The sequence below is a fragment of the Poecilia reticulata genome, linkage group LG1 (assembly GCF_000633615.1).
Source record: "Poecilia reticulata strain Guanapo linkage group LG1, Guppy_female_1.0+MT, whole genome shotgun sequence".
In the NCBI taxonomy this organism is placed as follows: domain Eukaryota; kingdom Metazoa; phylum Chordata; class Actinopteri; order Cyprinodontiformes; family Poeciliidae; genus Poecilia; species Poecilia reticulata.
The window spans coordinates 22,307,102-22,329,632 of record NC_024331.1 but is presented as its reverse complement, the minus strand read 5'-3'; the positions used below and the strand labels follow the sequence as shown (position 1 = coordinate 22,329,632).

The 22,531-nt window shown below is 38.8% G+C and overlaps 1 protein-coding gene across 20 annotated transcripts in view; it reads right to left on the bottom strand.

Annotated features, from left to right (window-relative positions):
• The window catches only part of ptprdb (protein tyrosine phosphatase receptor type Db), a 203,019-nt gene that overhangs the window by 53,043 nt on the left and 127,445 nt on the right, over positions 1-22,531 (bottom strand). For all 20 annotated transcript variants that reach the window (XM_008416472.2, XM_008416463.2, XM_008416509.2 and 17 more), the window contains 3 exons: positions 22,302-22,451; positions 10,078-10,223; positions 7,308-7,449 (listed from right to left, as the gene is read on the bottom strand). In XM_008416472.2, coding sequence (XP_008414694.1) covers positions 7,308-7,449; positions 10,078-10,223; positions 22,302-22,386 — 373 coding nt within the window. In that variant the 5' untranslated portion in view covers positions 22,387-22,451. The remainder of the gene's footprint in view (positions 1-7,307; positions 7,450-10,077; positions 10,224-22,301; positions 22,452-22,531) is intronic.

Genomic DNA, 22,531 nt, shown 5'->3' with positions numbered 1-22,531 from the left:
GCTCTTCTGTGAAGCGCTTCCACCTGGCGACTTGAAGACAGGATGGGCCCGGCTTGGATTAGATGCTGTGTATGCCTGAAAAAGTGTGCTTAGTACAACTTTGGGCTGTGCAGTGCAACACAATAAATCACTAAAAAACTGCTTAATGTGATGCTCGGTGGATTCATATATTGTAGAACTTTTATTCATAGGCTGATAAATAATTGCTTTGAGCAAGTTTGATATTTAAAATAAGATGTTTCATGCATAAAAAAACATATTTTTCTTTTACTTTGTCAATAATCTGTTGTAATGATGTAACTTTAAAATCTTCCGTTCATCTGTGTCTCTAGTTCTGTAGCTGAGGCCTCTAATACTATAAATAAGTAAAGCTTTGGTTTTTAAATTACAATCACTTTGGCTGTATCACCTGACAGTTCAAATGCTGGGATTAGTCAGTAGACACACATAATCATACGATCATAATATGCCCAAATCTATAAAAGACGTTGATAAATGAGGCCTGCTAATGCACCTTATCACAGTTCCAAAAAGAGGCTTTATCTCAGATTAAGTTGGCTGTTGTGAAAGCGATATGAAAATCTATGAATGACAATATGATACTTGAAGCTTCGGGAGACTCAGCAAATGCAATAAATTGACACCCCACCGCATACCAGGAAGAAGAAGAAAAAAATGCAAGAGTTGGTTTTACATTCCACTGATGCCTGAATATATGTTGCATCAGGCTGGAAACAAGAAGCAAGACTGCACGGTCCAACGGAATGGGCAAAATTTTACTCTACCTGACAAAACTCACTAAAGCTTTAGGCTATTGCTGCGCGAATAAAAATCAAGTGAAAATCAATTCTCCATTCTGCTGGGAATCTGCAGCAAATGAGCTGCTCTTTTTAGAAGCTCTGTCGAATCTCGAAGTTCACCTCTCAGAAAAAAAAAAAAAAAAAATCAAACTGGCACGTCCAATAAAGATGTGCCCGCAGAGACTCACAATTCCTTTAGGGAGCTTGAATCAAATGTGAATTCGTAGGTATCGGTGGCAATTAAATCTGCAGAGCCACTGCACGTCGATACAGAAAATCAAAGGTGGCGGGCCAACTTTACTCACCTGCAGAGGGAGGTTTAAGTGGGGATAGGTAACTGTGGAGTCTAAGGAGTATTGAGGATCAAAGATGAGGGAAGTCAATAGGAAAGAAAAGATGTATCACAATTTGGAATGAAATGAATACAACGCAAACACAATCATAACTTTTGAAAAAAAAAAATCAGCTTCTTGAGTCACACATATTGACTGACAGTAAGATGAGCAAAGAATGAGTGTTGAAGCTGTATTTGATCTAAAGGAACAGTTTACCCTCCTTTTTTTCCCCATTTTCTCCAGAATCCCTGGTGATTCTACCCCTCTCCACCACACACAAGCTCATTAACGGGAAATCCTAGCGCTGAATCTCACCAAGGAGATGCTAATTCTGGCAGTGGCTCATCGAACCATGGCCGATGGCTCGTGAGACGCCGGCATCGACGGGCGGGTGTGTGGCCTTTTAACAGCTCCGGTTTCAATCAATCACAACAGGCTGACAAATGGAAACATGGATATGATAAACTAAAAGAACAAGACGAGAAGGTGTTTGTGTGAGCGAGTTCGTCTGAGGGAGAGAAGGTGAACGAGGGGAGGCTGTGTAGGGGTGGCAAAAGCGTATTAAAAAAAAAATGGAAGAAGATGAGAATAGATTGGGACAATGAAAGAGTGGCAGAAAGGAAAACAGGAGGGAACAAGAATGAAATAGAAAGAGGGAGAGAGAGCATGAGGGATTTAAACAGCATAACAATCCTGATTCTTTCTGCTTTCATTATGCAAATGCTTACTTCAAAGCAAGGCCCCTTGTAGGCAGGAATAATGCATTCTATTTCATCTACCTGGGGTGGGACACTGAACTGAACAATGAGGGTTCGAATAGTCGGAATGCTACTCCCTCTGCCACTTGTACCCATGCGCTAACGGAGCTGCCAGTATGGATCTGCTCGCAGAGAGGCGTGAAGGCCTGCAAACGAAGATGTGTCCTGACATAGACCTTTCGCAGAATTATTCACAGCTAATTAAGGCATCTATATGCTCACTTATGAAATTCCTGGTTTAGTGTCAGGAGCTCACCTTCACGTTTTTGGGATTAAAAATTTCAGAACACAATTGCAGCGCTCTGATTTGAGGAGTACAGGCGCAGCTGATTGCGACTTTATTTTGGCACAGAGAGCAAAGTTCCTCCAGCAGCAGCAACACGATTTTATCCTCAGATGCAGCAGAATGGCTTTCTCTTCAGTTCTTTTGTGCTAAAGTTGACCTGATGTGAGTTGACAAATCTAAAAATGTTCAAGGTTCTACAATGCACCCAACATTATCACATGTAAAACACAGCTGGTCAGAGAATTGACTGGGCATTGTAATTTACTTGACCTCCTCTTATTCAGCGAGGGAAGTCGCTATTGAGGGAAAAAGATTCTCAGATAAAACGGGGTAAGAGGTCATTAAAAGGAAATTTATGGGAACCTGTATGTGTTTCATTTATGGTGAGAGAATAGTGTCACAGTTATGTAATGCAAGGATAAAAATGTATTCCACACACACAGCTCTGGCTTAGTGTCATCATCTGCCCGGAGGACTGTATGTAAACTCTAGTGTTTCAGTCACAGGGTCTAAAGTATGAACTGCCTCTTTCATCAGAGTCGCAACAGCACCAAACATATTATACCTTGTTAAAGTATTTACACCCCTTACACTGTTCAGTTTAAACTTTTGTCATACAATATATTTATTGATGCAATAGAACAAGTGCATGTGAAGGAAAATGTAAAATTTTGACCCAATCTTCTTAGCAAAACAGCACCATTTCAATCACATCAACTGGGAGGCATCTGATAAACTCACATTTTTTCTTCCAGTAATGACATGTTGTGCTGTGCTGTGTAGAGTTGCCTATCGACTGTGAATGCTGAAAGAAAAACCTCCCCACATCGTAATCCTGCCACCACCATGTTAGCTTCCTGCATGTAGGGCAAAAACGTATATTTTGGTGCAATCTGACAGGAACGTCTTATTCCTGTTGTGAATAAGCGCCATATGAACGTCGGGTCTTTGCAGCCGCTCCACTGTTTTTATGGGTTTCCTGGCTGTTTCTTCGATTAATGCTCTCGTTGCCCAGGCTGCCAATTTAGGTAGACGACTTGAATGTTTTGTACCTCTGCTACACTTTTTCATTTTTTTTCATTGCACAAAGAGATATTCAAAACCTAACGTCTCCACAAATTTATCTCTGGCCTGTCTGTTTTGTTTCTTGGTCTTTATGATGTAACAACATTTTCTAACAAACCTCTGCAATCCTCACTGAACAGCTGGAGATTAATTTACACTCAGCTGGACACCATTTACTAATTAGGCGAAGGCAATGAAATGCACTAAGAGACATTTTTCTATCCAGTTCACAGCTGTAAGATACTGGAGACATAAATTCCTAATAAGGAATATTGACTTAAAACAAGGGCGTCAAACTCATTTTCATTTTGGGCCAAATAAAGGTCATGGATGACCTCGAAGAGAAGATATGGCTGAAAGTATTGACAAAACAACCGTTTAATAAACTGTTTATATTAATAATTAGCTGCATTCTGTTAGTACTTTTTGAAATTACATAGTATTTATTTTGACACTACACAGATAAAAACGAATTTCATTTTATTGACACAAAAATATTTAAGCACACAACTGTTATCTTGAAAGTATTATTTTCGTGGCACTCTAGACTCTAGAGAGCCGCATAAAAGGTCATGGTGGCCTGGGCAAAATGAGAAAAATAGTGTATATCTGACATCTGGGCGAAAATTTATACCTTCTACAAACTTCCACACGACAATGTTTTATTTGGATAAAGCTACCTCTTCCACAGTTTCCAGTTTCTAATCTAATTTGAGGGACATCATGTCCCACAATCGTGAGAAATGATGTGTGAACACTGTATTCATCGTGTAAGACTAAGATCTTACTCCGTACACATGTTGGTGTCATCTGCTTGGAGGACTGCATTGAAATTCTGGTCTTTCAAGAATGAGCAAACCTTTTCTTAGACAAACCAGTACAATATTACATTCCATGGGATTCATGCAAAAAGGTAAAAATTTTAACTGGCACGTTTTGCTTAAAATGAAATAGGCTGGGCGATTATTTCAAATCTAAGAATCCACAGAGGTGAATGTTGCCTACGGAGGCTGAAATTAGGCATGTAATAAGTGTTAAACAAGAAGCTATTTTTATTTTGATGAAGTGGCTTTTACTCTGAAAATGGCTTCTGATTTTGTTGTGTTTGCGTAGCTACTTCAGTGTGTGTGTGTGTGTGTGTGTGTGTGTGTGTGTGTGTCAACGTCATCTCGTCTTCCTTTCTTTCTTTTTGTTTGAAATAAAACATGACAACAACAATCTGAGAGGCCTCAAGGCAAACAAGCTGTCGAGGTAACCAGTGTTGTTACCTCAGTGGATTTCTCAGTTTTTTTCCTCCCATCAATTAAAAAAAAAAAGTGACAAACAACATCTTTGCTGAGTTTCAGGACAAACCTTTGCATGCTACAAGAAAACAGTTTTTACTAATATTTTGCTTTTTGAGGGCAGGATCTAGCTGCCTACTCCACGTGTGCCCTGTGAGGAAAAAGTAGCAGTCGGGTTCACCCTTGCAGCTGCAACGCCGTCGGCAGAACGGAGGCAAGCCAGTGGAGCATCAGGCTTCCACTTTGAGAAAATGTCTGAGACGTTGTGCCTCTTCTAATTTTCTCTCTGAGTGACCATGATGCGAGTAAACACAGCCAACATCCCAACACGGACGTTGCTTTTCACATAGGTGAACGTTCATCCTAGCAGCTGATGTTGTGCCTGAAAAAGTTGGGATCTTATTAGGTCGTCAAACATCCACACGGACAAACAGACAACTCTTGCAGTTGACTGCTGACTTACAAGAGCAGTGGATATTTAAGCGAAAAATTGCTCCAAGCTCCATTATTATTTCAGCCGTTGCCAATCAGAGCCATTTACTGAGAGCCAGGATTTCAATTAGTCTGGTTGTAATCATCAGTAATTAAGCCAGCTGACCTTTACACCAGATCCCTCCTGTCAGCCACTCAGTCACTGGAGCTGTGTCTTTAAAGAGCCAGGGGGAACCTCAGGACACATGACTGACACAAGTGGAGTGCGTGTTTTAGTGAGCATCCTGTGTGAATCTGCATGCACACACACGTGTGTGTGAGTGTGTGCGTGTGTGTGTGCTTTGCAACTGACATTTCGACTGACGGTCTATCAGGGACTATTAGCCGCTCCCAGGTGGCCTCTTATTCATCCACAACACAATGACTCCTCAGAGGAACAGAAAGAGGCTAATCACTACATAAAGACGGACTGTCTGAGTTTGAGGACACATTTGTGTGTGTGTGTGTGTGTGCTTGAGTGGTTAGGTTCTTGATCAAGAAAGAGACAGATGATGAGTGAGCTGCAGTTCAAAGCAAGAGAGATGGAAGCGATGCATATGAGAAAAAAAAAGCGCACACAAATGTAAACACGGAAGCCGAGCGTTCGCGCTTGCAATCCAGTTTTAAATAGATACACAAACACATGCACATTGTCACACGTAAGACAGACAACCATGTGAGACAGGAAAAATTCTGGACGGATGGAGCGGAACAGCACAGAAGATGCAAAGTGTTCTGATGTGAATAATTTAGAGGCTGCTGTGCAGTGGACCTAAGAGCATGAGAGACACAGAGCGAGAGGGAGACAGAGAGAGAGAGAGAGAAAGAGAGAGAGAGGGAACGAGTGAAGAATGAATGCACCTAAAAGAGAAGGGAAGAGTAAGAAAGAAATGAACTTGTGGGAAAAAAAATATGGTAAGATAAGAGGAGATATACCACTCAGAGAGGAAGAGGGAGGTACAGAGGGTGAGGGGATGGAAGAACAACAGGCTCCATGTCCTTTTCCCCATGAGCATCACTCCTGCAGAGGCAGGTGATGTGATTATCCACACTTGAGGAACTTCGCTCACTAAGACACTTCTGAGCTTTGAACTACTGGTGCATAATGTTCTCCTAATGGACTCCAGAAACTCAAACTCAAACATCACTAGCTGCACTAATGAACTCACACGAACATAAATCATCGACCGCAATAATTCTAGGATCACAGCTGCACACAAGTGCAGCTACTGTATGTATGTATATATACATATATATATATATATATGCTGTACATTTAAATGTCTGATATATCTGGGGTTTTCTCCTTATTTTAGTTTTTGTAGGATTTTTCTTTTGTCTTTGTAAAACAGCACAAGCAATTTCTCTCACTAGAGCTTATCTTTCATGTTATGTTTCTTTTAGTTGTATTTACCCACAATGCCCTGCACTATAGTTTACTTCCTGCTTTTGAATCAATCTCCAGTCCACTTGGCATTCACATTTGTATTCAAACTACACGAGAATTCACATCAACCGAGTGCAGACATGGCTTTTTTGGTCCATGTCAGAGTCTGAACGTGGATTCCAACCTCCCCAAATGAACCGGACTTTCTAGGCAAAAAAGCTGGAGTTTGATTAAAGTGAGAACCCAGCTTTTTTTCTGCGCAAAGCTGGCAAACACAAATTGCAAAAGACCGGCGGCTGTTAATTGTAGGGAAAAGTGGCTCTACAAAAGAACTTATTCAACTGTGTCGAGTTTTATTAGTAAAAAACACAATTTTCCTTCCACTTTGCTTCACATAGCACTTCAATAAAATGCCTTAAAATCTATTGTTAAAGCAGAAGAAAATGTGGAAAAAAAGTGAATGGAAGTCATTAGCAGGTCCTGTTAAGACCACTGAGTAATTAGCTAATGACATAAATGTAGCCGCAGCGTTCTACGCCAGCTACCAAATGATTTGAACCACTATAATAAAGCGCTACATTGTAAAACTGAATCGAATGGCAGTTTTTCCTAGTCCTAGGTATAACAAGGACTGGTTTAGATTTTTTTTTTTACTTAATATCCCTCTATGACAATGAAGATTAGTTATGACAGCACCAGCACTGCTTATTTTTGAAGCCAATGAAGATCTGCTTTCATCGCAATTAAAAAAAGAGGAAGGAGATGCTTAGCAGAGCATCTCCTTCCTCCTTCCTGACCCTAACGCATCAGGGCAGGCAAAGAAGGGGACAGATAAGGACCAGTTGTGTTTTGGAAGGGGAGGTTCTCTGAGTACCATGCGGATAACCCAGATGTGAAGCAGTGCATGTGTGTCCACGCTGACCTCGTAAGACGCTGAGTCGAGTGGTAGCGGTCAGTTCTCCTGCTGTGTTGGAGGCGTGACATTCATATATCGCCTCGTCTCTGGGGGTCCTCAGCGGCTGGATCCTCAGGACCGAACCGGACCCGTCATCAAACTCTATTACCTGAAAAATGAATTTGTATACAGAATAAATTGATAAGAAGTCATATTAGTTTAGCAAAATTAAACGACTTGCTAATTCAAAGCGTCACTTGTTTCAGATTAAAAGCAACTGCTTTTAATTTCTATAATAAAGCTTAAGCATTTCAGTAACACAGCTGTTATGCTTTAGGTTTATCTTTATAATAAAAAAAACTTTTAAGACCCTTCCTGAGTCATCATTTATGATGAAAAGTACATTAAAACAGCTTCTGGAAACCATTAATCATCCACTCCACCGAAATCACTTTCTGAGGTAGAAATACAAGGAAATTACTTGTGCATATTTATCATGTCCTCCTTAGATATCCAATAATGTTTGATTATTTTTTTTTCTTTTCTTTTCACGAAGATTAGATGGTGCATTACAACTGCTCTTGCATAAGCTTAATACACTCATGTAATTGATCTGGATTTAAAATTCTGGGAAAGTTTCCACTGACTGAAATCCAATATTGACAAATCCCACAACCAGCCCTGTCCAACAGGGCAGCAGCAATGACTCTGCAGGAGCTCCAGCTCATAAAGTTTTGGATTAAAAATAAAAGGCCTGCTCGAGTGATTTGATCACAAACAGGAAGACGGAGAGATGAACTTAAACCTGCGAGGAAACTGGACTTATTGAAGCAGAGAAGCATCCTGGGTTCAGGGTGACAGTGGCTGAGCAGGATGGAGGGCTGATTCACCGTCTCCTCCGTCTGAGAGCGACTCACCAAGTAGGGAAGCAAAGGTTAAACGCCTCGGGAAACTAATAAGACCGAGTGTAAAAGAATCATATGGACTGTAGCCCAAGGCATCATCTGACTTATAAGAGAGCTGAAGCACATGGCATTTCACACACCTGCGCAACCTTTGAAGTATAAATGTAGAAAAACAAGTAAACTGATTGAATCTTTTGAGCTTTAAAGTACACTGTCTATACAACTATGAAGCACAGATCTCTCAGCTCTCACTGCTGAGTTAAATATCAACTGTCACTGCAACACTGTATAAATAATAGACCTTTCTATGAGAGGCTATGATGATTTATCACTTTAAGAAAAGCTGCTGCTGTGGATAATGGGACTCTGTGATATGTTAGCATATTCACCATAAAAATACCATCCAGAGTTTTATTTCCTTCTATGAAAACAGATGAACGGAGACAGTAGAAGCACCCTGGGCTCTGAATTATAAACCTCTACAGGGGGATGTGGCAAAATACAAAACTTGGTAAAAAGATCCAGAAAAAAACAGTGAATTCTGCTTTAAGTGTTTTTGGGTTGATGACATCACAAGATCGGATAGCATTAGAAAACACAATGTGATTTATTACTAAATAGTTTCTGAATAGTTAAAGTTGCTTTTGAGCTGCAAGGGGTTCAGCTTTTGTGTTTGAGCCATCGATCCTCCCAAGGCGGGAGGATCGATGTTGCAGAGGGTGGTGAAGCTGAAGCAACGACTGAAAATGGCAAATAAATGAAATGAATGGGCAAAAAAAGATAAATATTTATATTTCTGTTTGAATTTATCCACTTTAAAGTTTTTGTTTTTGTTGTAAATTTTAAATGAGTAAACCGTTTATCTTGCATGAACAGTCCGATCTCAATCAGCTTAAAATGACAACTTCTGACTACTGAGAGTTTGTGTATTTTGTCTTGTCTGCTGCAAACTGGGACAGGTATGGAGGCTAACTGGTAGGACTGGGCTTATTATGCATCCTCCCCCATGGTATCAATTATGAAAGAAAGTGGTGTTTAATGCAGCCTTTATACGGGAAACGTTGATACTTGAAAATTATCTCAATGCATTTCCCAGACGATATGGATTTTAAAATGACCTTTCTCAAAATGATAACTGAACAATTTAGATAATGAATTCTGGTCATTCCACTTGGTGCTGATCTTTTTTTTTTTATGAACTTCTTTAATGTGTTTAATTGCTACTCAATGCCATGCTCTTTATGACTTAGATGTTTTGTTACAGTAGTAGGGCACACCAATAAATACTTTTGAAGGAGGAATTTCAGAGCAAATTTTAATGACTGCCTTATGTAACGTGATCTGAGACCTATGTGTGTGCTTGAGCTTGTTTATGAGAGGGCAAATTGTATCATATGTATTTATTTACTACAGAATAGCAAAACAATTATAATTAAAAAAAAATGAACATGTCATGTTATGCAGGGGGCGAACTATATCTAAAGTGAATTTGATTGTTTTACAGAAAATTCTGGACCGTGTCATTAAAATAAGTTATTGGGTTTTCAAAGTTTAGTATCACATGAAGGAACAAAAGGAATTGTGGATCTTCACAGATGGTGAGCTGGTATAATAGAAGAAGCTCATTCACTCTGAGAGTTAAGAGGAGATGAATGCGTCTCCGATGCCCATCCATTAATCCATTAATTATGAAGCTGCAGCCCGGATATGGTCAACTCAACCCCAATAAACTCTCCTGTAAACAACAATCCAATCAATAAGCTGCTGTTTTGAGCTCTGTTATGAGATGCTAACATGTACCCACTTTTTAAAATTTTTTTTACATTTTTTAAATCTACAGCAATATAGGATTTTAGATTAGCAGTCAGGTGTTTAACATCACAGCATCATACCTCAAATCTCTGGTTGGTGACTTTTTTGCCTTTCTTATTCCAGATAATCTTGGGCTGCGGATCCCCCGTAGCCTGGCACACGAAGGAAGCCACTCCCCCCTGCACTCCTGTTTGGTTCTGTGGGGTTCGCGTGAATCTGGGTGGAGCTGTGAGGGAGAGATCATTTTCAAAAGTTCAAAAGACATTAAGACAGCTAATGTGCGAGTAAATGTTTCAACTAGCTTCGGTCCTAAGTTTCATCACTGTTTCACCACTGCTAAAATTCCTTTAAAAGTCATTTTTGTTGCCTGATTATGGAGCTCAGGTTCTTTTTAGCTGCAGCTATAGAAGACAGATAGCTGCAGCTATCTGTCTTCTATAGCTGCAGCTATAGAAGACAGATTTGTTTAGGTAGTATTGCAGACCAGTTTTCTACGTAGTATTGCAACTAATACTACTTTTTCCACTTTTCTCTTACTTTTTCCAGATCCTATTCAAGGTGCTGGAATCAAGGAGAATCATATACCATGCAATTTACTAAATATATTATTGGCATGTAGAGTATAAATGCAGGGAGCCAGTTCAATTATCGTGTCAATGCAGACCTTGGAAACTGCAATATTGCACACACTGATACTGTAATAGCAACAGCCATTGAAAGCACTGTGCAGCTCTAAACTTGATCATCTTATATTTTTGTTTCAACAATTGAGTGAATACCATAATAATGTCCAACTAATGTAAAATAGCAGCGTCAGTCTTATGCAGGCCATTCCTTAGTTTCAACAAGAAATTTGTGGTTATATTTCAAACAATCATTTTCCTTATTTCTACATTTATAAGAATCAACAAAGTACATTTTTTCGTTCAATTATGTCGTAAATTAATATAATGTAATTACATCACACTATATCACAATATAAAATAACATCACACTGTATGTAGTGATTTTTAAGCTAAATGCTTCACAACTTCTGAGCAACCCATTTCATTTTCTGTCTGTGTTTTACTCTACTTGCAGTGGACCTGTAGTGAATTTCCCAGTTTACACATGCATGTGGGTGGCTTTGTGTCTGTGTGTGTCTCTTCTTCCCCGTATGTGTGTGCACGCTCCCATCATGTTTTCCCTCTGTCCCTGTATCACCAAAGAAGCTTAATATTTCTGTGCCATAAAGGATTTATGAAGACTTACTTCTAACATGACCACTAAAGCCCCACGTTCCGGGTACGCCAACAATATCATAACCCCAGCCTCCGCTGGATTGTGACATCACAACATCAAAAAGATTCGGCCCGTCAGTCACGGCGCGTCACCACCAGCTTGCCTAATGGCATTCCAGCCAAACCAGAAAATCCCTACTTAAGGGCTTACCGCCAAGCGCCCTGACAAAGGGAGAGAAATTGCTTTTTGCTGTTTAAAAGGAGGGTGGGGGGAATGGGAGAAAAGCTAAGCTGTTCAGAGAGGGGGGAGGAAAGGGAAATAGTGAGGAGAAATTAAGAGAAAAGCAAAGAGCGATGGAGAAGAACAGATGAGGAAGGAGGGAGGAAAATGGGCAGGAAAGAACGAGACGCAGAAGGGGAACCAGATGTGACGCCAAACAATAAGAGAAAAGCAACCAATTAACTGTTAAACTTAAGTGCTTCACAGCCAAGTACCATCTCACATGCAGCTTTATGTGCATTCACAAAAAGAAAAAGAAAAAAATCAGCACCTGGATTCAACAGAATAACTGCAAGAGGCAAATGATTTGACATTCACATAAATTAACAGAATTCAAGAGAAGAAAAAATTAGCAAAAAAATGGATGATACAGAAAAATGCATTTATTATAGGAAGAAATGACAAACTACTCCAACAGGTTGAGCTACAATCAGTCCACATCGAAAAATTACGTAACAGAAAAATTCTATTTTTTTATGTTGTAATTTTTTTGTGAATTCTTTTCCCCATTATGACCATATTTCTTAACTCGCATTTCTTGCTGATGCCTTATGCAAGTTTCCTAAAATAGAAAATTTTTAAACTACATTGAATAATAAACTGAGTGGTTTGATAACTAGAATTAATTGGAATACATGTGTGATTGAATTTAAATACATTTTTTGCAAAGTGCCTCAAGACGATATTTGGTGTGAACTGGTGCTATACAAATAAACAGAATCGAATTGACTTAAGTTTTACAAATCTAAAAAGTAATTTAATGCATGTTTTTTCACACACAAACACACACACATGCATGCACGCACACGTCTTGTATTTTTACTTTGTTTGATGAACATTCATGCACTTTTCACCTATGTTCTGGAAAGTTGCCAAGGAAACCATTCTTTTTTTATATTTTTACTCTTTCTATGCCACTTTTTCCAACTGATTGTGCATTATAAAATAGTAGTTTGCAGATTAACAGAAATTGGTTCTTGTTGTTTTATTTGAGGCCATAATGTGTGTAGTTTGCCACTCCATCCTCACACCAACTCATGCATGCCGTTACAGTGTGAGTGGGTTTGTGCTGCAGGAGTGAGACGATATGTGAGAGAGAGACATGGGAAGGCTGAGGGGAAAGAAAAAGAATGAGGAGCGGGGGAATCTCTCCCTTAATCCTCTTACTAATCTCTCACCCACAAAACAAATGAAAAGTGTAAAGCCAGCAGAGCCATGCTAACAGGCTTGCTAGATCCTCCAATTGCTTTTTTTTTATTATCTCGCCCGTTTTTCTTTATCTATCCAGCCTCTTCGTACATCTACCGTTTCACTCTCGAAGGTTCCCTCCATCTTGCACTTATCTGGGTTCCTCACTCTTAATTCTCTGAATAACTTCTTCCTCCTCTTGCTTTGCAGCTGCTCCCCTCGCTACTTTTTTTTTCTTTCCCTTCTTCTTGTTTCTCATTCCCTATCTCCTCCTTCCATCTCTGGAGTGTTACATAAGTCTTCCTGTCACATTGACTGGCTTTATAAAGTGTGTGCATGTGGGGGGGCACTGGTGGAGAGAAGTGGTTCAACCGTATTCTCCACAGCTCCTCTAACTTGGGTCCTCTTCTCTTTAATGTGTCTCCTCATCTCCATTTATCAACCCTCCTGCTTTTTCTTCTTTTACATCCCTCACTTCGCCCCATCCCATCCTCTTTCACTCAATCCTCTGCCTCATCGTTGGATTGATCCTTTCTCCTTCTGCTTTTCTCATTTTTTTTTTTCGTCATTGCGTCAGAATGTTCTAACCGTTTGGTCTTATGCTTGTGATCATCAGAGATTTTTTTTTTTGAGATTGTGGTGCTTGGCAGGATTATACACTGGCATTTGGGCCAATGGAAAACAGGCTAAGCATAAAAGAAATTAAGAGAAAATAAACTCTTTTTTTTTATATTTCATGATTTTTAAGTTGGTCTGTAGACGTTAAAACATATCAGATGCAATTTACATTTTATAGCATCTATTGTGTTTGTCTTGAAGTTGATTTAAAGGCGAGGTCCAAAGAGAAACTTTGGAATTGAGCATTATCAGCTTTTTCTGCTTAACTGATGGCAAGGATTACACATTCAGCTCTCTTTTTAACAAAAATGTTCAGAGGGCAAACGGCCATCTTCCATCTTTTCCCACATACTTTAAAGGCAAAGCAGCAATAAAACCCAACTAAACTGTTATGTGCTGATACAGGCTAGCTTAAGAGTTGTTTATTTATTTTTTTAAATGAACAGCAAAATTAAAGGAAACTAATGGCAGTGTACGGGGACTAGCGGGACGCACTGCTGCCGCCAGATGGTTTCTTAACCGAGAGGGACACTCAAGAGAAGTCAAGTTTGTAAGAACAGATGCTCGATGAAACCCTCCGGGAGAAAGATTTACGTCTATAGTGTGTCAAGATTACGTGCATTTTAGAATGCCTTTCTATTAAAGAAAACCATATGGAAAAATAAAATGACCATAAAACACTGAGAAAATATGACTGTTAGATTTTTTCACTGCTTGAAATAATGAATAACTTTGCTATTAAGCTAATCACTTATTATTTACATTATTTAGTTATATAATCAAATAGTTTATCTGGTAAGGAGGTGAAACACTTTACCTCTGCTATACAATTGTGTCTATATATGTTTATGATATGTTACTTGTGTTTTATCACTATATATTTATTTACAGCTTTGCTTCTTTGTTTCTATATGTATTTATTCATTAAAATGAAGGAACTGAAAGTATTGACGAAATCAAACAGAAAAAGACTCAGAAATGATTTCTCTGCTTTGTTGATAAAGACGCCCTCTCTTCTATTTGTTCCTGTATTATACCACCGATTACTAATCATTTGTGGTACTTTGATTTATTGTGTAGCACCTATGTATCACTTGGTGAATGGGTGAGAAATTTGATTTTTTTTCTATGCAATTAATAATAAGATATGTTCTATAAATCTGGTATTGTATTTGTTCACTAATGATGTAAATATACAAACATAAAACACAAACGGGGCAAAGTACAAATCTGTGTTAGATTAAGAGATGGAAAAAATGTGTGTGTTCAGTGATCTGAACTCATTCCTTCAGATCCTTCAAAGTCATAAAGTCTGTTATAAATCACTATCCTGTAGGTCTTATCATATGTGCGCTCAATCACTTACTGAGGCTGATGTGATTCGCAAAAGCATAAAGCAGGCAGGCCTATCCAAACAAATCAAATCCAACAAAAAGCAGCAGCATGAGCTGCAAATATTTTCTGATACAACTTAGAGCGGATAAGAGAAGCTCAGAAAAACTAGTTAATTGCCAAAAAAATCTGACATAACATAGTGTAATATATTTCTGATTTTGTCTTTGAACATGCTTTAATACATTTAACCTTTTGGAACAGTAAATATGCATGTGTCGGAAGTTTAAATGAAATAGGAAAAACTGGTCTGCATATATTCTGAGTCTATGGAACACAGCATTCAGTGAATATACTTACATCCTTCCTAAGGAAACATAAAGCTGCCATATTGTGAGTGAATTTCACTGCTTAGCAAATGACTCCCCAAACAAGAACTGAATTAGGTCCTTCAGATAAGCTCAGGAATGAGGCCAATAGGGGACTAAACCACGAGTTGTTAGTCTGAAGAAGAATGGGTGGGCAACTGGCCAGGACCATAAGTTAAAACACATTAACTTCAAACAGACACATTAAGAACAAATGATCAGCCGCTCGCTTTTGGGCCAGTAATGAAATTGGATTGCTGGGCCCAGTAAGCACAAGGGCCTATCATCCCTCTGCAGAAAACATAAGTGGTAATTGGAAAACATTTGGCTAAATGGGCTATTCTAACATAGAAAATTAAATTATGCACAAATAAATGGGGTGATATTTGATGAAAGGTTTAATTAAAGTAAGGCATTATTCAGGTTTCTGAAAGATTAGCTATTCATCTGAGCTAAACCCCAACAAATGAAGAAAAAAATAGATTTTATTTAAACTTTTTTTTTGGAGTTGCATCGCAGTTCCTTCTCACCTTATGGTTGCATTTTTATCTGTCATTTTCTTTTAGCAACCTCCAGCTGATCTATGACACTTAGTTATAACCACTATGCCGTTACAGCAGAAGATAAAACACACTTTTATTGCCTATAGTTATGAGTGTCCAATTAGAGTTGCTCTTAATCACCCACAGCAGACTCGGGGCCTGGCTAGTGCCGAGTTAATCAGGGTTAATTTGCTAGAAACACAAGGGGAGGAATTAATCAAACGGGATCTTCTTTTATGCACAGGTCATTAGAAACACATGGGCGACCCATTGGGTATACAACTTTACTGGGTCAGAGCTGGCTTCCCATGAAGACGAACAGAGGCTTTCTCAGTGCTGGTCCCAGCGCATTAGTTCCATACCAGTGCTCGGCAACGTTGGCGCTAAGCTTACGCTATGCAGGCCTCTTCACAGACGAGTGCACCTGCTTAGCAAATGCTAAGTTAAGGTGATCACATTCTGTTTCTCACAGATGGGTGCGCAGCTATGCTATAACTGCGGATAAAATATGTAATTGCACCCTCAATGAAGAGTCTAAGAAACTTGCTCAGCATCAACGCTTAGTTTCCACACTAATTGAAATAGAGTGCAGTGCGTCCACAGTTTGAAACGCATATATGGCTGAAAAAGACACGAAGAGTACCTGATAAATATTTTAAGTAGTGTGTCTTAAAGAGTTATGGGATCTGATGCTTATCTGACTGTTTTAGATGTGGCCCAGTTATGTCATCCTCAGTGGAAACATATTGATGAAGATTGTTTGGACTTTCAATGAATTTACACAATATAACAACCTGCTGTCAACAAGCCCTCTCATGACCTGGTAAGGCTTTGTAATAGAGCTATTCAGCATCATCATCGTCAGAGGACCTTCGAAGGTTCCTACACTCTTCAAAAGCCCGGGATTTGATTTAAATATTTGAGTACATGAGTATTTCTGTCTGTCTTTCTTTGTGGCTTTCCTTCCTTCGTGTCCTCGCTTTTCTTCCAAAGGACTTTTCTTCCAAAGGACTTTTCTATGTTACTCATTTGAAATCAAAAAGCAACTAAACTCTGGATCTTATGTAAAAACCACATTAAGACCCTTTTTTGTATGAGGTGCTCAGTCACAAAGTAACTCTGCTGTAAAGCGTATTCAGCTTTTATTATATATTTATCAACTTGTTTCAATCTAAGAATTGCCTCTGATTTGCCATTCGATACAAATCAAGTTAAAAGTGTTTTTATTATATCGGCTGTATTTTGCAGAACAGCAAATTAAATACTGATTTGTCATGTTTTCAGCTGGATAAACTAATTGCATTAACTGTATGTAAAAAAAAATGTCTGCATACATTTGAACTATTTTTTCTACAATTGCTTGTGTTTCATCCATCTGTAACTTAAACAGGCATTGAACAGAGCTATTTCACTGCCTGTAGAGGCATCAGAGATGTAAAAAAGCAATGTAAAGATTGGGTAGTACATCCTTTTATTCATTATGCTACCACTAGTGCTTGTTCTACATTAAATCAAATCATATTCACACTTATTAAAACTCTGCTTGTGATAAGCTAATCTAAACAACAAAATCCGTTGCCTAAGAAGATCCTACCACAGAAGATCTCTGTATTTAAGCAAATCATATCTTTACATTCATGTACATAAATCAAAAAAGGATTTTGCTTCAGTGATGTGCGATAATCTTGACAAGAACATTACCAGTGTAGCACGAGAAACATCTAGAGTCTTGATCATTAAGAGAAATCATGAGATAAGCCGAGTTGCTTTCGTATTTTGTGGTGAAGTTCCAACTTTGACTTTACTTTCATCTGTGATTTAAGCTACATCAATCAATCATACAGAATAGACACAATTTATCCAAGAAAATGACCTGATTCTTTTCCGTGCCCCTAACGGATTCCCAGATCAGAAACCTCTAATCTGAGAGGCCCTCATACTTAAGCCCAGGCCTCTGAATCCTCACTTTACCCCATCCATCAGCGTCAAGAGACGACCATAGACCTTACATAACTCTAGATGCTTATCCGGGTCTAATCTCATCCGAACTACGCATTAAACATGCTTCCCTGCATGAACATATAAAAAAGACAAGTATAAATGGGTTCACACAGGCACAGATCACTAAACACAAAGCCCCATGATAACACTGGATGAGCTCCAGAGAGCCACAGTTTAGGTGTGAGAATCTGTCAACAGGACAATCCTTCACGGATTTTTGCAAAGAACTGTATGAGCCTGAGCTATATCAGATTCCAGTCAACCTGAAGTTGATGCAAAAGCCGGCAAAATGCCATAATCTGACAGGTCAATCAGTCACCAAGTGAGCAGGTTCCATGTTTCAAGTCACGCCTCATAGGTCACATATAAAAAGGTCATTTTATTTCAGCAACACAGAAAAAAAAATGCTTCTGTATTTTAGTGTTTTTCCCCCTCTAAATTCAATACAGAGCCTTTACAGAACAGTAATGATGTGATGCAAGCTGAAAGTAAACAGTTTCACAATCCTTCCTCAAGCTGAATCCTAAACCACTCTTGTCTACATTCAAAACGTTAAGAATGTTTCAGGGCAAACAGTGTGCTTCCTGAAGCGCGGGGATGCAATCTGGCCATGTGTCATCCTTTGGAAATCGTTTCTTTTTGTTGTTTGCACCGTACATACAAAGGGGCTTGTATTTCACCTGGAATTACTGTTACATCCAAGCTGCACGTGCAGAAGGGCTAGCTGATTCCAGGGCAAACAAGGGTCAGTGAAGAACCACCATCTTATTGCAATTGTCCCTCTTCCCCTTGTTCACATCCAACAAAACGAAGTGAGATAGAGATGCTGTTTCTTGTACCGGGTATTTCACGGCGTACATGGAGCAGTGGCCTAGTTTGCAACCGGATCAGGGCATTACTCTTAATCCCCCAGATATATGACATAAGCACGCACGCGCAGATAGCCATGCTGAGAAACAAAATAAAAGGTGGTGGGAGAGAAGGTAGCAGAATCAGAAGGAGAATTTGAGAGAGAGGAAAAACACAAACAAGCTGGGCACTGAGTTTTGCTTTTTTTGTTATTATATTGTTGTAGCATGAACATAAAGTAATGTCACATTGGATACTGGTTCACCTGACTGTACCTTAAATCCCTCAGTCAGTATAGTGTAGTAGATCTGTTCCAAGCATGCGCTGTCATTTCTTAAACTACAGCTTCTGTTGTTGCATAAACTGTAATTAGAGATACATCAAATAATAGGCCAGAAACTGGAATTGACCAATTTTCCCCTAAATGGCTCTAGTATGTGAGTGACAATTCAAGTACAAAACAAAATCTTTTTTTATCCATCCTGTTTGTTAAACGTATTAAAATTCTAGCTGCTGTCACACTATTTTCTGTCTTGCAATATCTGTTGGCATATTGAAAAAATTGTTATATTGTGTTCAAGAGTATGACATTTACAGCATTCTCTTGTGTCAGGGCAATGTATGTATGTTCCTTTTCTATTTTCTTTTGTTTAATCTCATCATTACTGAGGCTGAATTAAACATCAAGGTAAAAAAAAGTCAATGCTCTGAGTGCTCCTAAGTAGTCAGAAAATGATTGGCCAAACTTGTCAAAAATGAGGACAAGTCATTAGCGTCACCTTCAGTTTCAAGCATTCGGCAAGCCGAGTGGAGTGAATCTTAATTAGCGGAAACTGCATGTAGAGATTAAGTAATATCTTTATTTATGTTATTGCTGTGCTATTTAAAACGCACCTGTACCTATTTTATTGCACTGAGCAGTATGTAAGGTATACGAGGTCTGCCATCTACAAATGAAATATCAATGATCTATGTGTGCCTCCAAATGGTTATACATCTATCCATTATTTAAACATGCTTAATTAACAGGATGATCTGAGTTTCACTCTCAGTTCCAAGCATCCAGCATGCAGATGTGAGTAAATTTTCGTCAATTCTGATTATATGGCACAGCCTGAAGTTAAACAATGTTATTAATGGATCATTTTCAACATATTTAAAGTTGTTATAGTGTTGGTTTTGTCATGTGTGGTATTTAAATAGACATTTTTAATAAGTTCAGCAACATATGCCCGTGACAGCTTTGCTTCACTTGTAATGAAATTGTTTACATGACAGTGTCAAATGACTTATCAAGGGGTTTTCCCCCTTTCTGACTACTTCTCAGTAATCAGAAGTTGTTTCCTTATGTCATAGTTTCCTGTGACATAATATCAGCCAATGCAATTAAAACATAAGGGAAACCATGTACAGTGATGCATTTATTTCGGTTTTAGCAAAAAACACACGAGTTTATCCCCATTTAGCAAGGGCTAATATCGTAATTTATTTATGTACATTTTTATTTTCATGATTAATCAGTTTTCTGTTGGATTTAAAGCTGCAACAAATTTTCTGTGTTGTCTACTTTTGTCCTATTTCATCTTAAAAAAAGATACATTTTAAAGATAAATTGGCTTCCCGATTTAAGCAGAATCGGGAAGCCAAATCTAAAAAAAAACAGTGAAACAACATTGACCAGAAAAAGCCTTAAGTGGGGCATCTCTATCAATATTTCTTTTTATTTTGTTCATTTCATTAAGCTTTACAATAAACATAATGATAAAGACAACTGAAAGCAGTTTCCGAATGTGTTTACCATTTCAAAACATGGTGACTTATGATGAGAAACTAAGATATCAATTTCCAGACAGCCTCCGTTTCAGTTCTTGACATTCAAATCTCAGATTATCCTCTGCTGATATTAAAAGGGATGCAGAACGCTCTATATGTGGAGATAAAAGGGTAAAAAAGAGAACAGATTCTCATGCTCTGCATTTCCTTCTATCTCAGCAGAGTACAATGATGGAAGAGAGAATGCTGAAAGTTAGTAAGAAAAGACTAAGAGAGAAGTGAAGGGTGGGAAAGAAGACAATGTATACTTAGAAAAAAAACAGACTATGAATCCCTTACACCCTTTTCTGGACTTGTGGTACTCTTCTAAATCTCAGAGCCTCAGAGCATCGTTGTTTTGATGGATGGCCAAGCCTTTGCCGTCTGACCCTGGAACTTCCACGTAGGACAAGAGGGGAGGAGGTTGAAAGCAAAACAAGATAGGCTTGAAAGTGTGCTTTCACTCGGGCTCTGTGAGGCTTTAAAACATTCCAGCACAGAAATTACTGCCTGAAGCCTATACTTGTGTGTCAGTTTGGGTGCTTTTACAGGGTGGTGATGATATGTTATCAGAATCGCACAACTGCAAGCTTGGAGCTGCACTGCACTCTCTTTTGGGCAAACAGATCATCCTGTACATGTTCAATCAGCTGATTTTACGATTACTCTTTCTGTTTCATGTTCTATCCAATCTTTTTGCCTTTCGTGACCCCTCTTTTTCCTTATACTGTATCTGTCCACCTCAGTCTCCCCACATGTCCAAGAGTTTTAACTTCAGACACAAAACATCCTGATTTTTGTGGTTAATCATCCATCCGACGAAATCTTAAGGAGTCCTACGCTCGCAGAATTATTTTAATTACCAACCAGCACATATCTATTGAGTATCTAACAATGCTTAATACACAGGATACATACAGTCTAGAAAATATGAAGTAAAATATATTTTGAAGTATTTTATTCTTGTTCTTTCTGTCTGTACATCCTAATAGTGCTCTGCTGTGTGCAGTTGTTCAGTTAGCCCTCCCTTTACACACAATCCTGCTTTCACTGGATCTCGTTAAATTGCCATCTTTGTAGAATGACATATTTTTGTCGCTCTTCTCTTTATAGAAAACAGGTGTAAAATAATAAGAGGATATCAGTTGATTAGGCGGGTTATCTGCCAGTCATAACGAACCCAATCCAGTTTTAAAATAGGGCTCCAAACTGTCATCAATAATGGTAAATTAGTACCAATAATCTCAGTACTCAGTCAGCAGCTCTCATTGCTGTCCTGCCTAAAGTAACTGTGTTGCTTTTAGCTTGTACAGTACATTTCAGTTTCTTAGAAACTTAAATACACTTCTTGCTTTAGTGAGCAGTAATTTGGGTTAGTACACGTCAGCGTATCACAGCTTAGCGGAGCTATCAAGTGGATTTTACAGCTTTGTGGGTTCTTGATTGTAGAGATCTCCACATTAGTTGAAAAATATTCTCCTCCTTCACTTTATTTTTGACTATTTTGATGCATTGGTGACTGCTTAACTGCTTTCAAATAGATTGGCTTTATTGCAAGCAAAAAAAAAATAAATCCCCAAACAGTTTTGAAGACAGACCACTTGAGAATTTACTCAAAATGAATAAAATCCAACAGTCATTTCAAATCAATTACTTGCAGTCATACACAAAACCAGGCTAAGACTCCTGAACAACATCCTGATGTGCACAAAAACTTTCTTGAGAAAAGCTTTGGATGAGGACCAAATGGCAGGGATGAGATGCAAACATGGCATTAACAGAATCACACAAGCAGTAGGGAAATTATCTGATTTGCCATATGTGACCTGTCGGCCTGTGCCAAGCACTGCTAAGAAGAACAAAAACAGCTGGCCTCCAATCAGAACTGCAGCCTAACACACACTGAGACTGGCACAGAAACCCAACATGTGCACTATCTGCAGTAGAGAACTGTATGAATTTGGCATATTCCAGTATGAGTGGTATACACATACACACATACTGGATTTTGTAACTTGTCAGATTGCAGAAGATCTGTGTGTCTGCATGCTTTGGAGTGAGAAAGTGAGCAAATGACTTTGTAACAGGACTCACAGTCAGCGTCAGCGAGGAAGAGGAAGCTGAGGAGAAGCAGGCCTGGACTGACAGGGAGCATCGCGGGATAGTTCGACACATGCATGCTGTATTCACCGTGAGCTCAGAGCCTCACTGAACAACAGGATGATAGAAACAAGCCTTCACAACCTGAGGAGACAAGACAGGGAAAGTACCATTAGAGAAAGTCCAAATTAGTCACAAATGTGTTTAGATATGCACACATATTA